Below are 26402 nucleotides of genomic sequence, written 5' to 3' on the forward strand. Positions count from 1 at the left end.
GATGGAATCACGCTGCAGCCCAAGTTCGTAAAACTCAGCCACAAGACTTTCAATATATACACCGCGATATTCATCGCCACATTCTGTCCCTTTTATTCACTCGGAGCATCCTCTCCATCGATCTCATTAATTGGATGTTGGCCGCGAGAGTGTTCTCTGGATCATCTCTTGCCATCTCCGGGGCCTTGGAATGAAAGAAAAAGTGAAAGATATTAAAATGAAGCGACGCAGACGAGCGAAATGCTAATTAGGCAAAAATTGAGAGACGCAATCCGACCCGAAGAGAGTGAAGACAGATATTAATTAAATGAAATGTGCGACAAAAATGCGCGGGAAAATCTGCGATGGCGCCAACGCGATTGTCGACTCTTGAGCATCAGCGAACAGGAGGAATTTGCCGATCAAATTAATGGTCAGATAGAGTTTGCTGAAGAAGTTTAATGCTTTTTTCCATCTGCTTCTTCTCTTCTCTTTGCGCTAAGACAAAAACAAAGCCCGTGAATTTCGTTGCAATTCCACTTTCGGTTTTACTTTCCTGCGCGCGATCGAACACCTCAGTTTTTCTGGCCTTTTGTGCTTTGAGAGAGAGAATAGCAACAAAAAAACCATCAATTGTCGACGCTTTTGTTTGAAGGCACACACATGATCTCAAGTGAATTGACGAGGAGATGCGGCATTAATTGCCGAGCAGGTGGTTAATTGTTCATAGAAAAGAGAGCAGAAGATCATGAGTGCAAAATTACAAAATATAGACACAAGACACACTGGCGGACTAATCTCACCTTGCCATCTCTCTCTTGGATCATCGCTGAAAATCCATTTTGATCATTTTACACTTCAGCAAGTGGTTAATTAGCTAATTTCGCCATTAGCATAATTTGTCATGGGTGTTTGAGAGAGAAAGAGAGATTATTGAAAGGCCTTTTGAGACTCTTTGACGCGCGCAATGATGAGGATTTTGCTGAGAGCTCGCAATTCAATTTTCTCAGGTAGAAAATTGAATGGCAAAACATCAATCGGGTTCGTCGTTCACTCACTCAACTCTTTCATTTTTTCGATGTACACAACACAATTGCACCGCGCACGTACATCATGAATTACCTGGGATGGAAACCTCTACGGTTAAATTAGTGGGCAATTTCGATATTCTCCCATATGCTACGCATTGGGAAAACATTTGCAGCTCAATGTTAAGTGGAAAACGATCAATTCCTTGTGCATTGGAGGAGTCAAATGAATTCAATTACCGACTTAATGTGCAATTTTGCTCTCAGGCGCGCGAGCGCTTGTACAACAAAGTCGTGCGAGAGCAGGACAGGTTGTGAAAAATCTATCATATACACCTTGAACTACACCTTGGAGATCTCGTTTCACTTTCGCGCGCGCACACATTTTGCCATCGCAACCACAACAGCAGCAGAGCCGAAAAAATCTCCTCGCGCGAGAAGCTTTTCAAATTCTCTTTCATTTTCATCCCAAACCGAAAAAGCATCGCGCCAAGCGCAATCATTATGAGAAGGAAATTATGCAAATTAATGATGTTTTTAAGCGTGCGCACGTCTTCACTCATTTCCCCATTTGGAGATTTCATCGCATTGCATAATCCCATCGATGGTCTCTCATCACCATCGCGCGATCAAACCTTCAATTTGACGACACGTTTTTGCCCAGCCGTTGGAAGAAAGTTCGTCAAACAATTGGCGATGATACTCGAAGGCGCGCACATCGCAGAGTCTCCATTTCTCGGTAGCCAATATTTGCCTTGGCGAAATAACAATGAATAAAACATGAGGCCTTTTTTATACTCCATCTTCTTCTACACTCTTTTGTACTTCGACTTGGATTATTTTTCCACCTGGGCTTTTCTTCTCTCATCTCTCTTCTCCCATATTTTGCCAATTTAATAATTCGATTGTGTGCATAGAGCGTGGATTTCTTTGAGCGCCAAAAGTGAACTTGATACTCCTTCTCGACTTTTTTTTCTTCTCTCTTTGCTCCGCGCACAGCAAAAGAAAGAAATTTGCAAATGAAGACAGCCCCAAGAGTTGTGTTGTATTTGTGGAGAAGAAAACCATTTCCATTTTCTTCATCACATCTCCACTGACACCGAAGAAAAGTTGAATAGTTGGTCTTAATTATTGTTGCATGATTGCAATTTCAACGGGTGGAGAGATGAAGAAAATGTGTGTGGTGATGTTTTTCGAGACTTATTGTGAATTAATTACAATTGAATTGATTTTCTCGTCACACCATTTTTTCTCTCCCTCTCTCGTCTTTCTCTCTTCCAATTAATGCATCTCCGCACCATGGTTCATCTTTTCTCTTCATCTGCCAACGATTGAAGTCATGGGAATGGCATGGGAAAAGACAATTGGCGAGAATCCACAGTCAATACATAATTGACAAGAAAAAACCAAGCGTAAACAACTCTATTCTATGTTGATCTTCTCGCATCGAGAGATGATGAAGAAGCCATCAAAATCACTCTCTACAGAGGATAATCAAATTAAAATGCCTATTAATAATGATTCTTGCGCCCAGTGATTGCTCATCGAGAAATCACAGATATTGTGAGTGTGGAATGTTTGCTAAGTCTTCCAAAATCCTCCAATGCACAGTCAATTGTTAAGGCCATTGAAGCATAGCCAAGAGCAGAGATTATTTCTGCATGAGAGTTTTTCTCCGTAGGAAAGCTTCAATTTCCCTCAAATCAGCTTCAAAATCTCTTCTCCCAGAAGCTCTCCTCAAAATTCATCACTCTGGGACTTCTCTTCACCTTACCAAAAATCCCACTCAAAGTGCCTTTGAGAAGAGAAGAAAGAAAGAAAAAATTCATTTCTTCTTACATGTTATGAGCTTTGCTTTTTGATGCATTTCATATATGTTGGGAAGCAACGAATTTTACTTTTCTTTCACGATATACACCTCTTTTTTCTTCACTCTCTCGCCACTTGGATTGCGCGCCTCCCCACCCAAGACGGGCTGTTGTTGGCGTTGCAGAAGAAGTGAGAAAGAGAAAGAAGTTGGGAAAAAAGGCATGCACACATTCGAAAAAATTACCTCCATCGACTCTTTCGCTTTTCGCTGGCAAAAGACGAAGCGCCAGCACCAGACTTCTTTGAGCTTTTACTCAAGAAGGTCGCATCAGTGGTAGAGAGAGAGTCGTGAGTTTTGAGAAATTGTACAAACAACCCATTTGTATAGTCACTTTGATTGCATTTTTCTCACCTGTTTTCATTTATTTTTTTTTTCTTTTGTGACCCTTTTGCTCTGGCTTCTAATCCTTTTTTTGTGTCTTTTCTCATCCATTTGTAGTTTCTGTCTTTCGGGTCCTTTCTGTGTCTGTGCATTGAAACTCTCTCGAGAGAACCAGTGAATCTTATCGGGTTTTTCTTCTCTCTCTTTTTGGCCAGAAGTTCCCCGCGCAAAAGTGAGTGATTGTGAGACAGAAATCAGTGAAAAAAAATTTGTGATAAGCACACACGCTTGTTAAGTTTCACCTGATATTATTGTGATTTTACACTCTCTGGAGGAGCAATTTCCAAATTCCTACACCTGACCACCTCTTCTCTCATCTGGATTCCCGCGCATTTTGCCACTGTGGATTTAAATTGGTCTCGAGGTAAAGTGAAATTGTTCATGTAAAATTTTACGATTGCAGTTTACATTTTCTCGAAAAAAAAACCGAGGCGGTGGAGAGAAAAAGATACATATTTTCAACACTATTTTGCTGAGGATAAATTCTCTCATTTTGCCATTAAACCGGATTCTGAAGTGTTGTAAATCTCATTAACTACTTCATCTCTTATTTTTCTTATGTCCCTCCGCGCACCCCGCGTCCATCTGGTTGACTCACTCCAATTTGCAGAGGAAAATTTCTCTGAGAATCACTTCATTGGAGCCAACAGACGATTTTTTTTTCACCTTCATCTGGTTTTAATTTGAGCTCTGTTGCGCGTCGTGCCTTTTTTCTCTCTTGCGCGCGCGCGCCACTCTCGACTCTTGGGCTCTTAAACGACCTTGCAGAAAGTCATCCAGTGAAAGAGAAAGACAATCTTCAATCAACAAAATTCATCAACAAGACCATGCAGAAGAAAACACGAGCAGAAGTGAGGAAGGAAGAAGAGAAGAAGGGAAAAAATTGTCTGTTAAATCTGGTAACTTACAAGTAACATTCGCAATGAAATTGTCTGTTGGTAGAAAGTGTGTCGCTCCGTTTTAAAATGATCATTATTATTGTGTCTTTTGCGCCACACACAGAAAGTCTCTTTGCTTTTCTCTGTGCAAAAAAAACACACAACACACAGAGAAGAAAAATTACACCTCTTCGCGCAACCCACACACAATCTTCGGCGCAAACATCCGGAAATTCAGCGGGATTTTCCGTTGGCCAAATATCGCCAGAGAGAGGAAAAGCCTTTTCCTCATATGCAACCGCACTTCTTGCATTGTTCCCAAGCATTGTGCAGGAATTTCACTGATTTCCACGGAACAAACGCTCAGCCATCGAAATAAATCACCGCATGCGAGATGATTGAGTGGAAAAAAAGAAATTAGAATAGGAGGTGGTGTGAATTGAGTCTGCGCCCATCTTTCTCTCCCTGTTCATCTCACCTGACTTCTTTCTCCAGGCGCGCAATTGTTCACTAAGAAAGAAGAAAAAAAAGTGAGTGAGACTCAAAGGAAAACACGATATTGTTATTTTTGCCATCCGCGCACGGTGAAATGGTGAGTTGTTCATTGTTTGATTTTTGCCAAGAAGAGCGCAAGATGAACAAAAAAAAAACGATGGCAAAGAAATATGTGAAGCACTTATTGAGTGATCTTCAGAGAGATTTTTCTGTGAAATATTGAAGAATTAATCAGCGAGTGAGAGAAAAGAGCCTTTCATTGTGACTTCCGGATGACTCGTTGGGGAAATGTGTACAACTGGTGACTTCCGTCTCGTTGGCGATAACCAGGAAACACTACAAATGCACAGCTCGTATCCTGCTTTTGGCCACTTCAAGATGTTCGCATTATTGACTAGAAGAAGGGAGAAATTCAAGCTGTTGTTGATTGTTGTTGTTTGTAATGTTTTTATGTTAGATTTCACTAATGATAACTCGCAAGGTCAAACAACTGAAAATACCGGACACTGACCTATGAAAGCATTTGTGCATATCTCAGCCAAATTCCCACCCTTTGCGTGATCATTCATGGCTTCAATGTACAATATTTGTTGGAAATCAATACCCCTTTGATGACTATTTCTCCGTTCACCCACTCGATAACACAAAAGTGCGACTGAAAGTGAAAGAAATCACGCCCATTCCTTTCCTCCATCGGTATCATCTTTCCTGACTCTGTCATCTTCCTCATGCCAACCATTATGAGACGTCTTGCGTGCCTCGAATAGGCAAAAATTACTTCTTTTTCCTCTTCTTCTGTCTTCTCCCAAAAAACTCATCCGTATTTACACTGGAGAATTCTTCTCATATTCTCCAACCACACGCGATGGTGAAGAAAAATTCACATTTATATGTTGGTTTTTTTTGAGAGACGTTGATAGAATTGGAAAAGAGTCCACAGAAATGTTTAGGTTTCCCTCCATCGTCAATTTCTCATTCACATGTCGAGATCAACAATCTCGTCGATCACCTCGATAGGTTGGATCTTCGAGAGCAAGTCTCTTTGGACGTCCCATTGAATGACTAATTGGCCTCAGTGTCGATCGGTGAATCTAAGGCACATGATTGAAGGAGCTGCGCAAGAGTTTTTTGCTTTCTCTCGCGCGCACACACAAGTCGATTTTTCCCTCGGACACACTGGTAATTTTGCCTTCGTTCTCTCTTCCAGCAGCTATAAATCCAGCAAAAAGTAGCACCCAACCAATTGCCTGTGCGCAGCATCACATCGTGAGCGAGTAACCCAGTGAAGAAGATCCTCAACCCCGCCAGTGAAAGTGACATCGGCCGTCAATTGTTACGAAATCTTGTGCACACTGAAAATCAACCTGCCCGCGAAAAAAGCGTCCACGTGAGTGTGGCAAATGCTCCTGGAAATTCCGAGCCATCACGAGATCGACGGTTAAAAGTGAAATTGCTTGTTTCTTGGCGGTGCTCAAAGAAAAAAAAGGCCCTCGCGCGCGCGCCCCTGACGAGGGAACCACGCACGGTTCGTATTTGCTGAGCACCAGCAGCCAACAAATTGGATTATTAATAGTGTAAACAGCCAAGAAAAAAAAGTGAAATTCTCTCCATCTGATTTCGAATGCAAATGCCGAAAGATTAAAAGTGAAATTCATGTGTTATTATTCCCAACGTCGCCGCACATCGAAGCGTGGTGTGAAGTTTAGCAAGTGAGCAAAGCTCGGTGTGTCACAACAAAAGCGCCCTGAGGAAGTATGTCCAAGCTGAGGTGATTTGGCCCAAGTGAGACATCCCCTGGACAGCACTGCGGAGAAAATCCCTTCGGAGAGTGGAGAGGACATCAGAGGACATCAACGCGCGCATAAGCGACGAACCCGGGCGAAATTAGCCAGCAAGAATGTTCGGAACCAATAAATGGCGACTCCTCACGATTGTGGCGGGAATTCTGCTGGCGCACGCCATCGACTCCCCGGCCAGACCCGCCCGCACGGAGTCTCACGTGGGCGTGACACTGCACCGGCCGCAGGGCAAGACACCGCTGCTGGTGCACAATCTCCTGGCGCCGCAGCAGATCTTCTCGAATGTGGACAACATACGCTTCATGGAGGTGTTCCAGGGCGCCGTAGGAACGCCCCAGGGCTCCTTTGGCTCCTTCCGCTTCCCGCCAACACCGCACAGCGGTGACACTCCGGCGAACGCCACAACCGCCACTCCCAGTGACATTCTCCACCTGGAGTACCATCACTCGAAGCCACGAGTGGACAAATTCGACGCTGGGGAGGCCGAAGATGAGCAGGAGACCACGACAGAAGCCTCCGCGAGGCGGAGTGGAGTGCCAGATTACGGCCCAGCTGTGCAGAAGTACGACAACTTCTTCATCCCGCAGGGATATCGAGAGGATCACCTCAGCTTCGCCGAGTCTATTGGCATCTACCAGAGACCATACAGTGAAGATCATCACGCTCACGACGCGCGATACACGCGCGGACTCACGTTTCCCGAGGACTTCCCGCAATCCTCCTCGCCTGCGCCACAACAGAGTTTCGCGCACGAGGACGTGACGCGGTTCGGGGATGCCACAGGTGGGCCCATCACGGGCCTCCAGCCATCACAAGCGATGCCACACATCATGCCACAGCGGCCCTACGGCGACTTTGGGGGCGTCGAGAAGCTCGGCATTCGGGCGTTCGACGCCGTCACCTCGGCCGCCGTCACATATGACTCCTTCCGCCATCCGCCGCGGCAGTTCTTCCCGCCGAAGTCATACGTTGAGTACAGCGACTACCCGGGGCCGCCGAAGCCCAAGCACTTGCAGCAGCCGCAGCAGTTCTGGCGCAGTCGGACGCCAAGAGTGGTCTTTCCGCAGAATGACGGAGTCACTTTCCCCTCGGGCGCCTCCTCAACGTCAAATTACGCCAACGATAACATTGTCTTCCGGTGAGTAAAACTGTCCAAAGAGTTCACCTATTGGGAAATCCATTGCATTGTCTTTTGCTGCCAAGAGTTGTAATTTTGCACCTAATGAAATCTTCACGACTCTCTTGGAGTCACACGGAGCTGATAAAATCTCCGCGCTCTGGCGACATATTTATGATTCCCTCACCATAAAATGCTTATGCATTTTATGGAATACCAGTGAATAAATTTGCCCCGAAAAATGCCATTGTTGTGGAAGATGTTTTGTAACACATGGAAAAAAGACGCACATTTGCATTTTGATAGTGAAAAGACGCAATGTCAAGTTTGCATTTGAAATTCAATTTCTTCGTCTATTTTTTTTTGTCTTTCAACATGTGTAAAGTCCAAAGTTGATAAAAATACAGCAGCAAATCACCACAAAAAAAATCCCACTCCGTCACTATATGGAAAGTGAATGTGAAAGTCAAGCCGGTCCCTCTCTTGCTCACTCCATCCATTGACTCAAAATGAATAACAAACGAGAAGTGGCCGAGGGAGTGGAGGACTTGCTTCAACTTGAGTGCAATTAACAACTTCTTCTTATCCACTTTGCGCAGTGATCAAAATTTTGGACTCAACGAATTGGCGGCCATTCAGGATGTTCGCAATGAATTCAATCTCCAAGACATAGCCGACGATCCCAGCAACGTCGATCGAGGTAATCAAGACATTTTTTGCACGCATGGGGACAATCTTTTGGGCCTTAACACTCCCGCAGGGATCAGTAATATCCGCCCTCTTCCTTCAAAAAAAAAAACGCAAGATTCTGTGCCTTTTTTTTTCAAAGAAAAAGCAATCACGCAAATCTTTCGGTGCTCAAAATTTACCTCATTTATAGAGACTTTGCGATGAGAGATGAAAGGAAATTAAGAGTAGGAAAGCATTCTTCTTCTCATTCATCGGAAGGGAAAAAAAGCGCTAAACAATCCCTGCGTAAAACTAACAACAATTCAAATTCAAGTTACACAACATGTGCATTAGTCAGACAGCAAAAGAAAAAAAAGTATTAGTGCTCATCATCTCTCCCGCCACAATGTCTCTATCGCATGGCGAAGCCACACAAAAAATGTGCATTTAACATCCGTCTTTAATTGCCCATCATTCACCATTAAAAATTCAAATTGGCATTTTTAATCGTGCTTCCACAACTCATATAATCTCTCTCGACTCAGACTCTTGCTCACCATACTGAGAAATCACGCAATTTCGAGTGACAACCCACCGAAGAGTTGTTCCTCTGGCCAAGTCAATTTGCCAGTTTGGCTGGCAAAACGGCGGCACCCAAATGAAGAATAGACAAACACACAAAACACACACACACGATATTGAGCACTATCGATTGTTGCACTCAGCAAACGAAAAAAGAGTTTCACTTTCGATTTTCTTCTCGCCATTTCTCTGAATTTCTTCGCTCTTTACCAATCCAATCGCTCAGGTTTAATTAACGATCTTTAACCTTTCCATTTTTTTCCACGAGTGCTCGATGGAAGGGATCTGAAAGTCAAATTGCAAAGAGAAAAATTCAAAAACGAAGAGCTTGACTTTGATTTTCGCTGAATGCGAAATGTGATACGATCGCCTAATGATAGTGCATGGCAAATTTCAATAATAATCAGGGGTAATGAAACAGTGGCTCAATTGATGAAGACTAGTGGCAATATCTGCAAAATTGCGTGGCTGATGATACAGCAATTTGGGGGAGAATGTGCTGCTGAAGACATGCACTATCAGTTAATAGTTGAAATTGTTGTTATTATTTAACGTGACGTGGTTATATAGATGATTGTTGCACAATTTTTTTTAAGGTATTTTTTAATAGGGAGAAATAAGGCCAATTAAAATCTCCTTCCTTCTTTGATACACAACTCTTCTTGTGGCGAAAATTGGCGGAAATTTCGGGGGAAAAGAAGAAGAAGAAGAAATGAGAGAGTTTGAAGAGGAGATCATTGGAAAATCACGAATCAATAGCTAATGCCAGGCAAATGATCACGAAAAGCACATTTAATAGAGATCAAAGTTGTGGGGAAAAAGCTTGGCGCGCTCGCGATCGTGATTCTGTCATTTAGGTCTGAGAAAAACGGTCAAGAACAGGGAAAGCATATTGTGATTCGTCTTTTTAAAAATGCCCAGTGAATAAATGAGAGAAATTCTTGTATCTTTCGCACGCACGCTCACTGATAAAACCCACAATGTGATGCAAAAGCCGGTGAGGGCGTCACGTCAGATATACATTGCCAACACGAAGGGGGCACATGTGAGTTTTTCTTGCTGTGCTGGATGTCGGGTGGCCTCCTGCATGGCGCCTGCGGTGGCCTCTTGCGCGGCTGCTGCCACAGGACGGCCAAGTCGGCCAATCTCGGCACGGCCGGCGACCTCAGCAATACCGTCGATCTGACGGATCTTCCAAACAAAGATTATGGACCTGTTATCAACGACCCCAGTGAGTTTTCATCCCGCATTCTCACACTTAAACATCCTCTCTTATCAATTTGTTCTGTTTTTTTTTATTGTGTTTTGCGATGAACTTTTTTTTACACCTCTCTTGCGATACCGAGAGACCATTTTTTAATTGACATATTTTGAAACACACTACTTTCTCCCACCTTTTTGGCTCGCTAACATCATCAAGACATGACAAGAGGAAAATAATAATAAGAGACTCTTTCACGTGACAGAAGACATACGGAGAATGAATTGTTCACCCACCCGCAATATGTGGCTTGTTGACAAAAGGTGATGAGACAATGGAGAGAGAGGACTTCGCCGCAGAATTGAAGGGAAAAATTATATCCATATTGTCATGTAACGCCTCATTGTTTCAATGCGCCTTGGCGTCGAAAAGTGCACGTCTCTCTCGAAGATGATCACGAGCGCACAAGATGATATATTGAGACGATCAATTGTTTGGGAAAAAGTGCATAAGACACACGAACGCCTCCTTTTGACACGTGGCGGGGAGTTTTCATCTCACTCATCAATCATATCTTGAGAGTGCTTCTTCACCGTTGATCTCCAGTGGTCTGTCAATCAAGATATCAAAGTGCCATGTGTTACTCAATCGGTGATAAGTTAGGTACAAACCTAACTAATCTTATTGACAACTTCCGACAATAAACGTGACGGAAAGTTTCACTTTTACCATGTTGGAAATACCCATTTGACAATTAGGCACCTAATAATATTTCACTCATAACTCTTAAGGTGATAAATACATGCCTCATCATGATTTATGCAATTCATCAACCAGCATCACAAAAATTGGAAACAGACACTAAAAGAGAAGAATAACACTCAAATAATGGAAATAGTCGATTTACCTACAAAGGGAAAAAGAGAAATCAAAATTGAATTTGCCCGCAAAATTTTTGACAATTTCATGCCATTGTATGCAAATTTGGTGTATTATTTTCGGAGGGTATTTAAGAAAGAAAGAAAAAAATTTCCATCTTTTTCTCTCCTTTTGTCAATGGATTAATTCTTGATTTTATACACTTTCATGTGTTGTCGAGATCGTTAAATAAATCTCTCATTTTCACCCACTTTGCGTCGCTGAAATAACTTCTGAGCATTTTTCCAGTCGTTCACAATTTAGATTCTTTGGAGTGTGTTTTGCGCTCTCGCTGAAGAAATCTCACAATGTTAATGGATGATTTTATATACTCATTTCACTTAACCACTGCAAATTACCCATTGTCTTCGTCGAGGGAAAATTCTTTAGTGAAAATATACACTCGAATGTCAGACAGAAGCAGTAATTTGAATTCTTTATCGCGCTAAAATGCCTCTTTCTTCTTCACTCTTAAAAGCCAAAAATTGGGTCATGCATGGACAAATTTGGCGCAATTCGGAGAAAATCTCTTCCTTTTAGAGCGCTTTGGGCTTTAATTTCTCTCAATAACGCCAGCTTCCTGTATGCTTGCCACTTCTTCTCTTGGGGCGGGCGACGAAGAAGGATTCAAGAAGGAAACACCTTTAGTTGATAAAGAGGACGTTACATGATGAGCTCCTTTTATTATTTTAGTTTGTAATTTGGCGGGTGGGTGTCACATTCATAAGACATCAATTCCAGCCAATTTTGAAACCGACTTGCGACAGGAAACAGTGACAAATGTTTGGTAATTCTTTTCTCCACCAATAGCAATACATAAAAAAAAGAAACGAGACAAAAAGACAAGACGGAAGTTCATATGACAAATCCTCTATCATTATGGTCTGTTGATTTTGCAATTGAAAGCACACACACGACAAAATTGCAACGTGTTGTCGTGGTTTTCTTTTAATTAAAACAGACGAGCAACTCGAAAATGAAGATTATGTTACAAGAGTCAAAAGTGGCTGGTTTCATTTTAATTTCAACATCACACTGCATGCTTTTGCTTTCGTCCAAATTACTACTTCACATCTTTTTTTTGCGTTATGGTTATTACTTCGATCATCTACTTCAAAGTCTTACTAAAAGAACAAATACAAATTGAAAGACGAATACACACTTCTTCCTCATCTTCATCATCTCTGTAAATTCATCATTTTATTCATCATCAACTTCCCTGAATTCCAATCCTTCCTCATTCCCTCAAATTCCCTCATAGGATTCCTCCTTCGCCTCTTTTGCAGGGGAATACAATCTTTGGCAATATCATGATGCTTTTTGTGACTAAAAACAAAGTAAAAGCTTTAATGAGAAATTGACTATTTGTGAACTAAACGAGGTCTATAACTTTGTTGTGGAAGATTTTTGTTTGAGACACTGTGTTATCAACTCCTAACGTTTATCTATCATCTGCTGTGGGTGCTCTGCTCTCACTCTCTCTCACTCTCTCTATCTCCATGCCATTCCTCTGCTTGCTGAAGATCATCTTGCCAGAGAGTCTAACTTTGGGAGATTATTAAACAACAGTTTTTGAATGTTCGCATGAAAGCATATAATTTTATTTCTTGTTCGCTTTTCTCGCACTCACAAGTTTGCGCTCTTATGGCTCATGCCACCTTCTTGAATCCTTCTGGATGGGAAGGGCTCAGATAGAGCATATCTCACTCACCTCTCTCTCGTCAGGATGTGGAATTTCCATTGCGAAACAAACAGCTCAGCGGAGGATTGTTGGCGGTGATGATGCTGGATTCGGATCCTTTCCATGGCAGGCGTACATTCGAATTGGCTCCTCAAGGTACGACACAGATTCACCATATCCTGGAAGAAAGTAATCACACAAGCAGCTTTATTAATAATAAAATTCATGTTAACCATGTGCCAACAAAAAATTCATCTTAACAGCTTTATCATAATGTACTAACCGGCTTTTTCTCCTCCACTCTCTCTCTCTCTCTCGCTCTCCCGCTCTGTGCCCTGAAACGTGTGCATAACCACGCCAGGTCTCTGCTTTCCAGATGCGGCGGCTCACTCATTTCACGCCGACACGTGGTTACAGCCGGCCACTGTGTCGCACGAGCCAGCCCACGCCAAGTGCATGTCACTCTTGGGGATTATGTGATCAATTCGGCCGTGGAACCCCTTCCGGCCTACACCTTTGGCGTCAGACGCATCGATGTCCATCCCTATTTCAAGTTCACCCCACAGGCCGATCGATACGACGTGTCAGTGCTCACCCTCGAACGGCCCGTCCACTATATGCCACACATTGGTGAGTTTCCTCTCAATCTTCCCACTCGCACAGACAATTCACTTCCTGATCACTTTGCAGCTCCGATTTGCCTACCGGAGAAGAATGAGGATTTCCTGGGGAAATTTGGCTGGGCAGCCGGCTGGGGAGCACTGAATCCAGGATCTCGATTGAGGCCAAAGACACTACAAGCCGTTGATGTTCCTGTTATAGACAATAGGTTTGTTATGCAAATTTCACTGCAAACTTTATATAACACGTCTTGGATTCATTTCATGCCGATAAAGAAGTAATTAGTGAAGAATTTGCTCGACATAACTTCCTCAAAAGCTCACTTACAAAAATATACACATTGCAAAACACTTTGTTATGTAATTTTCTCACTTTGCTGGTGTTTTTTTTCAGGGTCTGCGAACGATGGCATCGAAGTAATGGCATCAATGTCGTGATTTATCCCGAAATGCTATGCGCTGGCTATCGAGGGGGTGGAAAGGACTCATGTCAAGGTACAATCTCTAATTTGTAGCACACTTTCGCGCAACATCTTCAACTTATTCTGCTCTTTCAGGCGACAGTGGAGGCCCTCTGATGCACGAAAAGAGTGGACGATGGTATTTAATAGGTATAAAATCACACCACAAATGCACCGAATCTGTGACTAATTCGTGTCATGTTGCAGGAATTGTCTCAGCAGGGTACTCTTGTGCTAATCGTGGCCAACCAGGAATTTACCATCGAGTCGCCTACACTGTCGACTGGATCTCCTACGTAAGCAACTTGTAAGAAATGACACAATGTAGAGCCGACGAGTCATCGGAAAGAGAAAGAGACTTAAAAGAGAAAAAAAAACACCGCGACGCACCAAATATCATTTTTGTTGCACTTTTGGGGACTCTTTCTGCAATCAACTTACATTTGCAGAGAGTTTTTTTTTGGGGACTCTTTTCACAGCTACATTTACATTAATTAGAACCATTTTCAACAACGAGAAAATCCTTTAATGACGCGGAAAAACATGGGTATCTTTAGGGGATGATGGAGAAAATGCAAGAAAAAAAGAGAGAAAAAAGAGCCTTTTGTGTTGTGATAAAGCAAAGAAAAGAAGGTGAAGAATTTTTTCCTGACTAGAAAAATGGCATTAAAACCCCTGAAGAAGTATACTTTCATGGATAGATCGTGAGGCCAATGCAATTGTCAAACTGGCGCACGAATAATTAATCAATTCTTACTATGTGATATCAAAATGAAAGAGAGAGAGAATGAAATGGGAAATTTAGGTGAAAATTGATGTTCCGGAGATGATGGCGACCATTCTGGGATATGTTTCTGTGAAACTGAACAAATGGTTGTGTATATAATTTATTAATGTTAATTATCATGTTTGTAAATAATTTTAAAAGAAACTCTCTAACATGTAAGACGAAGAATCCAATCAAGAAAAAAAAGTGAAGGCAAAAAAGCAAACACAAATTGAGGAGATTATCGATGAAAATGATTTCACCGCAAAAGAAATATAAACCTCCAATTTAATTTGTTACCAATTTCACCCTTTTCGCTGTGAAATTCAAGAAAAAATGCCTTCAAGTGTTTAGATTTCCATCAAATTGACGAAAATTGCTCAAGAAGAATTTTCTCCTCTTCCAATTTCGATGTTTATTAATTGAGGGAAGAACAAAGCAAAATGTGAAAGAGAAAATTGTGTGTAAAATATTTTGTACATAAACTTCCTTAATTGATATCGAATAATTACAGTCCAGTCATTAATTGTTGTAATTACTCTACCTTATAGACGACGAAAATAAAATACAAAAAAGATGCGAGAAAAACCAAACAAATTTCCTAACAATCTTGTCCCTAATTTCCCCTCATCAATCTGCCAATGATCTCAATTTGAATGCATTTCTCTTCCTCTCCTCGCGATTGTTTTGACTCTACTCATCAATTCAATACGCCACAAGATGGTCTAATTTCATTCCCCGCAGAAATGTTGAGCAAGTGAGGATGATCAGTGATTTTTGCAGCACAATTGCAGAGTCGGGAGAGAGCAATTTGGCCAAATGGTAGAGAATACAGCGAAGTAAGATGACGAGAGAGAACACCTCTGGGCACGATCCGGTGATCTCGTGAGTGGATAAAATGTTGCGTGAAGAACAGTTAGATGTTCCATCATCATCTCGCGAGTGTTCTTCAGCTGAAGAAGTTCACAAAAACACGTTTCCACTCCAATCACAGCACCTGCGCGAGAGAAAGACTCGCGAGAGTGGGATTAGACGTCACAAGTGATCAGTTTTCGGTGAACTGTCCTCCTGACAAGGTGTTGTGCTCTTGATCTTCACCTCGAAACAAGCACACTTTGCCTACAAACAACACTTCCCTCTCCGTTCACACACAATCTTATCGGCGCAACTCCGCGAGTTTATATTGTTTTCAATTTCACTTCAGGCGCCAACAAGTTGTCCGGTGATTGCAGAGACTTTTTCGACGGTAGAAAAGCTCACACTCTCAGCCATTCAACTCTCACTCGGCATCGCCAAAGGCTGACTTTGTGACTCAAGGAGTGATTGAACGCTAAATTGAATTCTAACCGGGATTTTCTGCTTCACAACCCAAAATTCAGTGAACAGAGGAGAAAATATCTCTGGATCTCTTCAGCATCGCGGCGTCACGCTCGAGTGCGGCGGCGGCGGCACATCCAGAAAACTCCTCATCCACCAGACGCGAGGTTGAAGAGAGGATTTTTTGATCTTCTTGCCTTCGCTCGTGCAATTATTGTTAACCCACTTCTTGGCTCTCTGTGACACGGAGAAAAACACACAAATGGAGAAAATTGTCTCCGGCCACACTTTGATGATGTCTGACTGAGAAAAAAGGACAGAATCACCAACGAAATATCACCCAGCATCATCTGCACAAAAAAGGTCCACGAACAGCAATCATCATCAGCAATTTTTCTATTAGGGAGAAGAAATCCATCAAACCCGCGATTTCTTCTGCACAGCAAAAGTGATTCAGGGCAAATTTTGTTGTTTGCGGATACTTTAAAATCTCTGGGTCAATCGCGCACATCTTCTCTTGCAAAGGTGTTTTGCACGGAGAGAAAGACGAGCATTTGCCCAGAAAACGGTTAACTCCGTGTCCGGCTCTAAGCGTGATATTCCTGAGGTCGAACACACACACAGTGAAGCGTTTCTCCTCTTTTCGGATGATCTCGCGAGAGATTCACTTAATTGGCAGCTGAAACCCCACGATGACGTCGATGGTGTCAAGAGAGGCATAAAGATTGTCCGAAAGCACGCAAAAATATCAACTTGGATGGCACACAATGAGTGCACAATGCCTCAGTAATATCTCTCTGGACTCATTTCTCCAACACCACTGAATAATGCCACAATGGAAGCACGTGATCATCTTCAGACTCTGCCTCCTGCTCGCTCTCAATTCCGCCGATCAATTGAATGCAAGTGAGTATTTGTCACGCAACATTTGCTGCTCAATGGAAAACACCCCATTATCATCACACCTTCTGTTCCTTCTCCACGAAGGCATCATCAATAGCGTCTTTGGCCTGCCGTCGGAATGCATGCACCAGAACCAGGTGATGCCCTGCAAGCTCTCCTTCTCCTGCTGGCTCCAGGGCGGTCGCCATGCGCAGGGCTGCGGTGAGAATCGCTGGCTCTTCTCCTGCTGCATCCCAGACAATCCCGAGCCGGTCATCGTGGCGCCCCAGCCGCCCATCGTGAGACCTGCGAAACCCACCAAAGTCTACCCCAAAGTGTCGCTCCTTCGCCGGCGGATCGACACGGAGACGCACGCCTTCGAGTGTGGCGTCTCGAGAAGCAGCCAAAATACCCTCCAGAAGCGCATCATAGGCGGACGATTGGCACAATTCGCAGAGTATCCGTGGCAGGCACACATTAGAATCCTCGAGTACCAGTGCGGAGGTGTTTTACGTAAGTGTCAGCCCTAGAAAGAACACAAAGAAATCCCAACACAGCAAAAAATCACACGTTTTGATCATTAATAAGAAAGTGTTATATCACTGCGCTTAAACGGTAACTTTCGTCCGATTTAACCCATTTATCTCTCAGGCACATCTATCTGGAAAGAAATGTAATGCGATTAATATTTTACATCATTCCAACAGTTTCGCGGCGGTTTATCGCAACGGCAGCGCATTGCATTCAACAGGCGAGGATTCGTGATATTATTGTCTTCCTGGGAGAGCTGGACACTCAAAATTCGGGCACGGTTTCTGAACCTCTTCCAGCTGAGAGACACAAAGTGCTGCAGAAGATTATTCATCCGCGCTTCCAATTTAGAGTCACACAGCCCGACCGATACGATTTGGCGCTCTTGAAGCTCTCTCGGCCGGCTGGATACAAGTAAGAGGGATGATGTAGATAATCAATGAAATTTTCTGATGGTTTTCCCATCTTGTAGGAGTCACATCTTGCCGATTTGCTTGCCCGTTGGCCAGTTGGATCTGACTGGAGTCAATGGCATGATTGCGGGCTGGGGAAAGACTGAGGCGAGCACAGGAACAGGAACCAGTATCCTGAGGACAGCCTCAGTGCCCATCATCAGTCTGTCAGAATGTGTGGCGTGGCATGAGAGCAAGAACATCAATGTTGAGCTCTTCAACGAGATGCTGTGCGCCGGTCATCTCGATGGTCACATATGCGTCAAGGATCAAGGAGCGTCACTACCTGGTGGGCATCACGAGCGCCGGCTTCGGCTGTGGCGTGGAGAAGCAGCCCGGAATCTATCACAACGTGATGAAGACTTCCAAGTGGATTCAAGAGATGATCAAGCGATCCTAATCTGCCTGCATCGCGGCGCCGCGAGAGTGCGCTTCTCGCGCGCGCGCGGGAATTCCCGCTGGTGATTTTCTATGGTCAATCATCTGGGCAATAAATCTGGCTTCTCACGCGCAGAAGAAAGGAAGAAAGTGTTTGCTCAGTGATCCACTTTGCCAAATTCACCGCCTCAATTAGCCAATCGATTGAGCCGAAGGCACAGATCGCGAAATTCCAGTGATTTTCCTCCGGAAACCGTGAATTATATGCTCTCTGGCGAGAGAGGGAGAGAGAGCGATATGGTAAACACCCCGTGAAATGCAGACCCAGACTTTCCCAAGCAACCGTGCAGAGTCGCCAGCATCTATTAGCCATTCTTTTCTCTTTCGCTCACACCCAGCACTGCGATTCGTGATGCTATTCAAATATATTCATAATTGAGACATTTCGCCCGCGGCCGCGAGATGCGCGAAATGAAGAAGAGGAAAAAAAACTTTCACTGATCATCTTTGCACCTTGACCATGAATATCATTCCATCCTCCGCAGTCGTGTGCTTTATTCCTCGACGGAGGGAAACCGCGGCGTCGAGCGCGCGCGGTGGCGAAAAACTGTTGAGTAACCAAAATGTGTGTCTGCGTTGTATTTCGTGGCCACTCACAATTTTATGGAGATCACAAGAAGTGAAAAGAGAGACGCCAGCACCTGAATGAGATAAATAATCCAGTCTTCAGCACTTCTTTTACGTACACATTTTGTATTTTCATTTGACTCACGAGCGCCGGCTACTTTCCAATTGCGTTGACTCTCTGCGCTGCAGGCTTTCGGTCAAAATTAGTCTCCACCCGAACACCATCGAAAATGGAGCCACAACTCCACTGAACCACGCGCTCAATCGCACTTTGGGAGCTTCAGGATCACCACTGCGACGTCCTCGCAGCCTCCGCGTGAGCTTCTCGGCACGCACAGCGCAAGAGTGGCGAAAGAAAGCTGGAAATATCGAAGGTCAGTGTCTCTGGCGAGTCTTTCCTCGTCGCCGCGCACATTTTCGCGCTCTCGCCAAACAATCAACAATAGACCGCGGCGTGGACATTTCACCCACCATCCGCCATCGCCCAGATACTCGCCAGAGAGATGTTATTGTGGCCGTTTTTGTGATTTGTGTGAAAGTGAATTCTCTCTTATGGACATCTCTGTCAGCGAGGAAGTGCCTTCAATGCCATGACACCGTGAGACATATTCCGCTCTTAATGGCACCTTTGCGTGGCAAAATGCATTCGCTGCCGCTTATCCTGATCGCCATCTGGACGGACTTCCTGTTCATCACCAATGGTCAGGAGAATGAGGGCTACAATCGCGTCATCAGCTACTCACTGAGGAACTCAATTGCGCATCAAATGCCCAAAGAAGCCAAATTTTTCGACGACTTCGAATGTAAGTTGCAAATAACTTTCCTGACATTCTGCAATTTCCCTTAAACACATGACGAAAGACACAATTTCGTCATCACCCGGATTTGGTCACTGATTTTCCCACTTGGCGGCAAATTGGGTCAACACGCTGATGGTGTCTTCGGCGCCTCAAGAGGGCTCTCTCACCTTCCCAAATGTGTCTCACTCCATCTCAGAAGAATTGTAACACATGTGTAATTCAATTTTGAGCCTCACGTCTTCAGTGAGTGCTCAGCCGCCAAGTGGTGAGAAGTGTGGAATGAAAATATTTTTCTTGTAATCCAATACGCGCCACTCATGAGAGAATTCTGAGTGCGTGCATCATTTCACAGAGTGTTTTCAAGCTCCTTCTGCAAACAAATCACTTAATTACACAATTTGAAGCAAAATGAAAGTCAATGTGCGAGAATGGAAAGGCAATTAACATGACACTTATGCGTGAATATTGAGTGTGTCAACAATGATAAAGAAACGATCGCGAATTGTCTTTGAATATCAGCTGATTATGTTTACACAGTGAGAGAAAAAGTGAGATTTTCCATCATTCGAGGGGTGTACAAACGAGAGAATTTAATCGTTTTTGACTTTTAAAATGTATCTCAACAATCTTTCGCAACTGCTCATAAATTTCCATAAGATTTTAGCTCAGTCTATTTTGTCTTCACAGTGTCACTTTGTTGTATTTTATATACAAAGCACGAGCTTATATACTTTCACCACGTTAAACAATGCAAAAAAGAGTGAAATAATTGTGGGGTTCTTCATCTTTTTTCTTCCCTCCTCCTCAACTTCCGCTGCGTATTTGCATTTTTCCAAAAAACCTTCACTCTCCGTTCGCCACACAATCTCGCCTCTCAGATCACCCTGTGCAGACTTTTGGTTCTCATTCGCGAAAAAAAAATGATTCACAAGAAGATGAAGAAAGAAGAGTTGTGAATTTTTATGCTGGTTACTCCAATCTATCTTGCAATCATTTTTCTCCTCAATGAATCACCGCATATGTTTGCTATGTACATGAAAACCTCCGACGTCTTTTCCCCATCTTTCTCTTTCATTGTCCACCAATGCGTGGATTTTTCTACACAAGTGCACAAATACAAAGTCACCACGCATTGACGAGAGAGTGAGAGAGAATTGTGAAGGAGTTTTCTGGGGGATTTTTATACGTGAAAAATTGGAGACACTCCAGAGCTGAAGGCACCCAAAGAGAGAGAGATTGGTGTGTGAGAGACGCCAAGAAGTGTAGTAAAATATACAGTGAAGGAATGAACACAAACACTGAAGCCGAGAGAGGTGAATGAGGTAGTGGGTAAATAATTGAAAAAGTAAGAAATTTCACTGCACGATGGATAACTTCTTCTCTCTTTTGATAGTGCGCCTCTTTCTTCTCCTTTAGTTCCACACCAAACTCCAAGACGTGATGGCAATTTTTGGTTCACTCACGGATTCATAGTGCAAAAATTGGCTTTTCCACCGTGTTGTAAATCAATCTGCGAAAGTGTTCCTTTTTGCACAGCTCAATCCGCATCTTTCAGGCCATTTAGCCACAATTTCTTGTACACGAAACGTTGCGGAATTTATCAGTGGCTCTCGTGAGGTGAACAAACGAAACACAAACTCCTCTTAAAATGCTAATCAACAAGGCATTTGGATCAGAATTCTGAATTGCTGCAGTGAAAAGTAATTGGGTCACCCAACAAAGTGTTACACATCTATTGAAAATTTCTTATTTCCACTTCATTTTCAATCGCTCTTCTCCATCTCTCTCCATCTCTTCGTCGTGGCTTAATTGCACCACCAATAGAATATCCGAGTTACTTTTCTATCGCGCGCGATATCTCATTTGAATTATCTGGTCCAGTGCGCGGCCTCGACAAGAAAGTTCAACTGAAGGAAGTTCATCGTGAAAAAGGAATGTGAAGAGAAGAGATATAAAAAAAAGCCAAGAAACATGATCAATGATGAAGTTTGAGATTTTATAGGTTGTTTTGAGTGCAGAAAAAGAGTTTGAAATCACACGAAAAATTTCCCACTTTGAGTGAGCGAGAGAGAGATTTATTGTATAAAAATCTTTCCATTTGATATTTAGTGAAATTTGGACTGGATTTGAAGTGAAAGAGGGAAATTGAAGGGAGTAAAATGACTAGTTGGAGAATTTGGGCAAAATGCCACCAATTGAAAGTGAATGCTGTGATAATTGTAGTGTTTATGAGTGTGTTATTGGATATAAAAGGTGCCACAGTTGTGGCCACGTCGCGTCAGGAGCAGGATCTTCTCCTCCTGGACGCTCTGACACGAAAACACCCCACAAATTACAATTCCTACGAGTCCGCCAATATTATGGACATGTTGGGAAGAAGTAAGAGTAAAATCAGTGACCTGGCAATCGATCCTCGAAATTCTAGACATTTGACAATTAAAATCTAATTTCCCATTCGTTTTTTCCAGTGATCCCGCAAACATGTAAATACAAGGGGAAGAAATTCGAGTGCGGCCTGTCCATATCATGCGTTTTGGGTGGTGGAAAACCCATGGATTTGTGCTCAGGTGGAATGATATGGTCATGCTGCATCGACGAAGATCTCCATCCAGCCACAAATCCCGAGCACGGAGCCATTCACAACGCCAGTGAGTATCGCCATCATTCACTCTCTATCAATTTTCATTTCACACACAACCACATCATGCGTTCAACTCATTTTAAGGTCAATGCAATATAGTCAACAATGAGAGGTGAAGACAAAAAAAAACCCCATTGAACTTTCTCTCCCTAAAGTGTCAATGGCAAATTCGCCGCGAAGGAATTCACTTAACACTGCGTGAAAATATTAATTCCCCTCCCCTTTTCCTCCTCAATTTTTGTATTTCTATTTATACAAAACTCTTTTTCCATTCAATCACTTTCTGCCAGGCATTTTTTTATTGCCATGTCGCCACCATATAATCAGATGTTTTCGAAGAGAGAGAGAAAAGAAATATTCATAAGAATTGAGAGATGGACATTTGACATGATTTCTCAAAATGTTTACATCGCTTTTTCGTTGTAAACTATTCACACACAAATTACGTTTTTTGACTTTCGAATGAAACGTGAAATAATCCTCGCAGTCAAAACCCATGAAATATTATACAAAGCACATGCAATTTTCTTTTTCTTCCCCTAAAAATTATTCAAAATTCTATGCAATCATCATGCAACCAACACAGCTGATATAAGAAAAACCTCAATGTGTGATAAAAGTGTTGTGACATCATCATGGAAATAAAAAGTCCAGCACAGAGAGAAGAATTCTGGAGCGGAAGAAAAAAGTCTGGCAAGACAAAAGCGACAGGAAAATTACACAAAATTGCCTTTAGCAAAAAGCTCTCACTTGTGGTGCGCCTCGTGAGTGGCATAATTCATCTGCATGTCGAATGATACACTTTGTATGTTGCCATTTTGTGGGTGTTGAATTCCACCAATTTTTTTTGGAGCATTTCACAATTCTTTTGTGTTCTATACGTGCAATAAATTGCACGCGATGCGACGCGCTGAGCATTTGCGCTTGCCAATGAAAGTGTTTTCTTCTTCGGGACGCAGCTTGAATGGAGAGCTTTAATGAGATTATTTCAGCGCATTTTCACTTGCCCTACAAAAGGTGGTAATCATCTTCATTTCCATGGTAAATTTTTTGTGCCTTTTTTTTGCCCACAGAAGTAATAAATTTCCACTCTACTTCGGGCTGTCTTGTGTGCCCTTTTCCTGGCTCTCGCGCGCGCAGAGCACAATTTGAATGTCACTTTTATTTGCTCGACAAGCACACACCAAATAGCAATCAACATCCATTAAACACAACGCGGAGAAGAAAAGACCTGTGAGAAGATTTTTGTGCCCAGTAAAACACACAAATTGAATCACCTGGAGGAGAAATACAAAATGAAAATGAAATCGTTCCACATGAAAACTCAACAGAATTAAAACACATTACATTGACTCACATCATTTTGCCTTTCTTTCGTGATATTATACACACGATGGAGAGTGAAATGAGACACAAACAGACAGAGAATGATGCACGCGGGACTCCCTTTCGATGGCAAGATAATTGCATATTCTATTAATGGCATGAGTCACTCTCAGAAAAGGTTCTACACTTGAGTTTCTGCGCCACGGTGACTTCGCGAGTCAAGAGGGCGAATAACTCGAGACCTTTCTTGCCAGGAAATGGACTTTCTGCAAGAGAGATTAAGTACAGATTTTTAATTAATCCTTATAAAGAGGGCTCATTAATTTCTGCGGTGTAAAAGCTAAAAAGCGTGAAATCTAATGGATATTTGAAGAGCTTAAGAGTCCAAACTAAATGACCCATTAAATCTATTTTATATAACATAAATTCATGCTGTGGCTGATCGAGTTATTCACCCATTTCTCGCGAGTTTTCCGTCACAAGTGACATCGCGACGTCAAAACCGCAGAGTTTGAATGAGGCACATTTCAGGTGATATTATACAATTGTTTGGCTTTTATCCAACCGCCGAACTCACGACTCAGCGGCCATCGTACGTGAAGCCCACAGCATATCCTTACCGGCCGGCGCCACCGCGACCCTCGCAGGATTGGCTGCACGAGACCAATCAGTTGGGCTTTCCTGTGTTCAATCGCCCAGCCAGTGTCGTGCCGGATCATCACTTCGGCATCCCGGATGAGTCACCGTACGATCCCCTCGTGGACGCTCTGGCATCGCCCATTGGCGATGACGATCCCTATCGGCCGCACTTCGTGCAGATGCAGGACGATGGGTCGGCTGTGCATGGGATTCAAGGTGCTGCAAGAGTTGAGAAAGCCACAGACAGCACCAAACTTTAGGCAGAAAGAGCACTCAAGCACTCTCACACTTTGTAGTCCGCAACAGCACGCTAAGAATGCTTCACAAACGAAGACACTAAATCTGATCTTCTTATCTCCCTCTTCTCAGGTTGCGGGGAACTCTACATGCGATCCAATCGGATTGTCGGGGGTCACTCGACTGGATTTGGCTCCCATCCCTGGCAGGCGGCCTTGATCAAGTCGGGCTTTCTCACGCGCAAGCTCAGCTGCGGCGGCGCTTTGGTGTCAAATCGATGGGTCGTCACGGCGGCTCACTGTGTCGCCACAACGCCCAATGCCAATCTCAAGGTGCGTCTGGGTGAGTGGGACGTGCGTGATCAAGATGAGCGTCTCAATCACGAAGAGTACAGCATTGAGCGTAAGGAAGTGCATCCCAACTACTCTCCGGCGGACTTCAGGAACGACTTGGCGCTCGTGAAGCTCGACCGGCCGGTGGTGTTTAAGCAGCACATCCTGCCCGTCTGCTTGCCCGGCAAGGGGGTCAAGCTCACCGGCAGGATGGCCACTGTGGCGGGCTGGGGACGCACCAGACACGGCCAGAGCACAGTTCCATCGGTCCTGCAGGAGGTGGACGTGGAGGTCATACCAAATGAGCGATGCCAAAGATGGTTTCGAGCTGCCGGACGACGGGAGACAATCCACGATGTCTTCCTCTGCGCGGGATACAAAGAAGTACGTGTAAACATGACACTCCCAATTTCTACACTATGCTAATGCTTTTCGATTGTCTCTCGCAGGGCGGCAGAGACTCGTGTCAAGGTGAGTGTTTTGGGACATCATCCCAGAGAATTTTGGGCAATAACTCAATTGTGTGTGCATTCAGGTGACAGCGGTGGACCGCTGACGCTGAGTCTGGAGGGTCGCAAGACACTCATCGGCCTTGTATCGTGGGGAATTGGCTGTGGGCGCGAGCACCTGCCCGGCGTCTACACCAACATACAGAAATTTGTGCCGTGGATTGAGAAAGTCATGGGAAAGGACTACAAAATGTGATGATTTCCAAACTCTCGCGAGGACCTTGCTCTCGTAAACAAATTTCAACCTCGAATTTGTTCACACTTCGCTCGACCACAATGTGCGTGTGCATCTTTCAAAATCCAACCCTCTCGCTGAAGGAGAACAAGCGCAATACTGGAGAGTTTGTAAATAAATGTATTCTAGGCTAAATGGTTTTAAGAATTTATACTGTAAGTTGTAGGGTTTGTTTTTGAGTAATTAAATGACAAGATGAATAATTTATTTTGATAAGAAAAAGGTGTTATTTTCATTGGAAGCTTTTGTGAAAGCTCTCCGCGTGTTTTGCATACATCGAGGCGGTTTCTGGTGATCTCGCATGATCTCTCTATTGATCTCTTCGGTGATCTTCCTTGAGGAGTGTTGTCTCTTCATCGAAATTGATTAACACTCATTGGAACGAGCTAATCCGCACAAAAATGCTATTCTTCTTGGGAAGAGGATGAAGAAAAAGCGGCCTCAAGAATCATTCTGGCAACTGTTCTTTTACGCCATTCACCTTTTATCGCTGCTGTTCGGCCAGCCAGAGAATGTGGTGAGAAGTTATGAGGCAGGAAGAAAGGCCCAGGTGATGGGATAAATGAAAATCACCAAATTGGCCATTCTTCACTCTTAATTTTTGGTGGCCACTGAGATTTTCATGCAAGCTCTCTTAATTTATGTACATTTCTTCCTCTCTTTTTTGTCTGCCTCTTCTCTGGGTTCTGGCTGTGACGAAAATTACAGTTATTTCGTACATCATATACGTTAATTTCTTCACACACCATTATAGTTTAAAGACTTCTTCAGCATGCATTTGTGTTGTAACACAGAGAGACAGAGCGAGCGAGAGAGAGAGAGAGAATTGATGAAAAGGTGGCAGTAAAAAAGAAATGCTCGAGAGAAAGATCACGAGAGAGCGAAATTACAAATAGTTGTTACACAACAGGTGTTTTCTTTTGATTCCGAGTGGCTTTTCATCAAACATTGCGGCTCTCGCGCGGTGAGTGAGACAACAACACGAGACATCGTGCAGAGCTTTCCGCGATGCCGAAAGCTTCGAGTGTGATCTAGAATTATTTATGGGGAA

General features: G+C 43.4%; 3 protein-coding genes across 3 annotated transcripts; all 3 read left to right on the forward strand.

Annotated features, from left to right (window-relative positions):
• The first annotated feature begins 6528 nt into the window (after positions 1-6528).
• On the forward strand, positions 6529-14051 carry LOC132257256 (uncharacterized). The gene is made up of 9 exons (XM_059754095.1): positions 6529-7568; positions 8147-8247; positions 9793-10029; positions 12643-12754; positions 12975-13228; positions 13289-13427; positions 13613-13713; positions 13776-13829; positions 13887-14051. The coding sequence occupies exons 1-9, from the start codon at positions 6529-6531 to the stop codon at positions 13988-13990; spliced, it is 2142 nt and encodes a 713-aa protein (XP_059610078.1). The 3' UTR covers positions 13991-14051.
• Positions 14052-16589: 2538 nt separating this feature from the next.
• On the forward strand, positions 16590-18027 carry LOC132257257 (serine proteinase stubble). The gene is given in 4 exon segments (XM_059754096.1): positions 16590-17157; positions 17352-17589; positions 17648-17902; positions 17904-18027. Coding segments are annotated over 4 exon segments (1185 nt in total).
• Positions 18028-19272: 1245 nt separating this feature from the next.
• On the forward strand, positions 19273-25538 carry LOC132257258 (serine proteinase stubble). The gene is made up of 6 exons (XM_059754097.1): positions 19273-19435; positions 21686-21811; positions 21901-22080; positions 24408-24991; positions 25057-25078; positions 25143-25538. The coding sequence occupies exons 1-6, from the start codon at positions 19273-19275 to the stop codon at positions 25310-25312; spliced, it is 1245 nt and encodes a 414-aa protein (XP_059610080.1). The 3' UTR covers positions 25313-25538.
• The last annotated feature ends 864 nt before the right edge of the window (positions 25539-26402 follow it).

Source organism: Phlebotomus argentipes, unplaced genomic scaffold (assembly GCF_947086385.1).
Source record: "Phlebotomus argentipes unplaced genomic scaffold, Phlebotomus argentipes genome assembly contig_42, whole genome shotgun sequence".
Taxonomy (NCBI): domain Eukaryota; kingdom Metazoa; phylum Arthropoda; class Insecta; order Diptera; family Psychodidae; genus Phlebotomus; species Phlebotomus argentipes.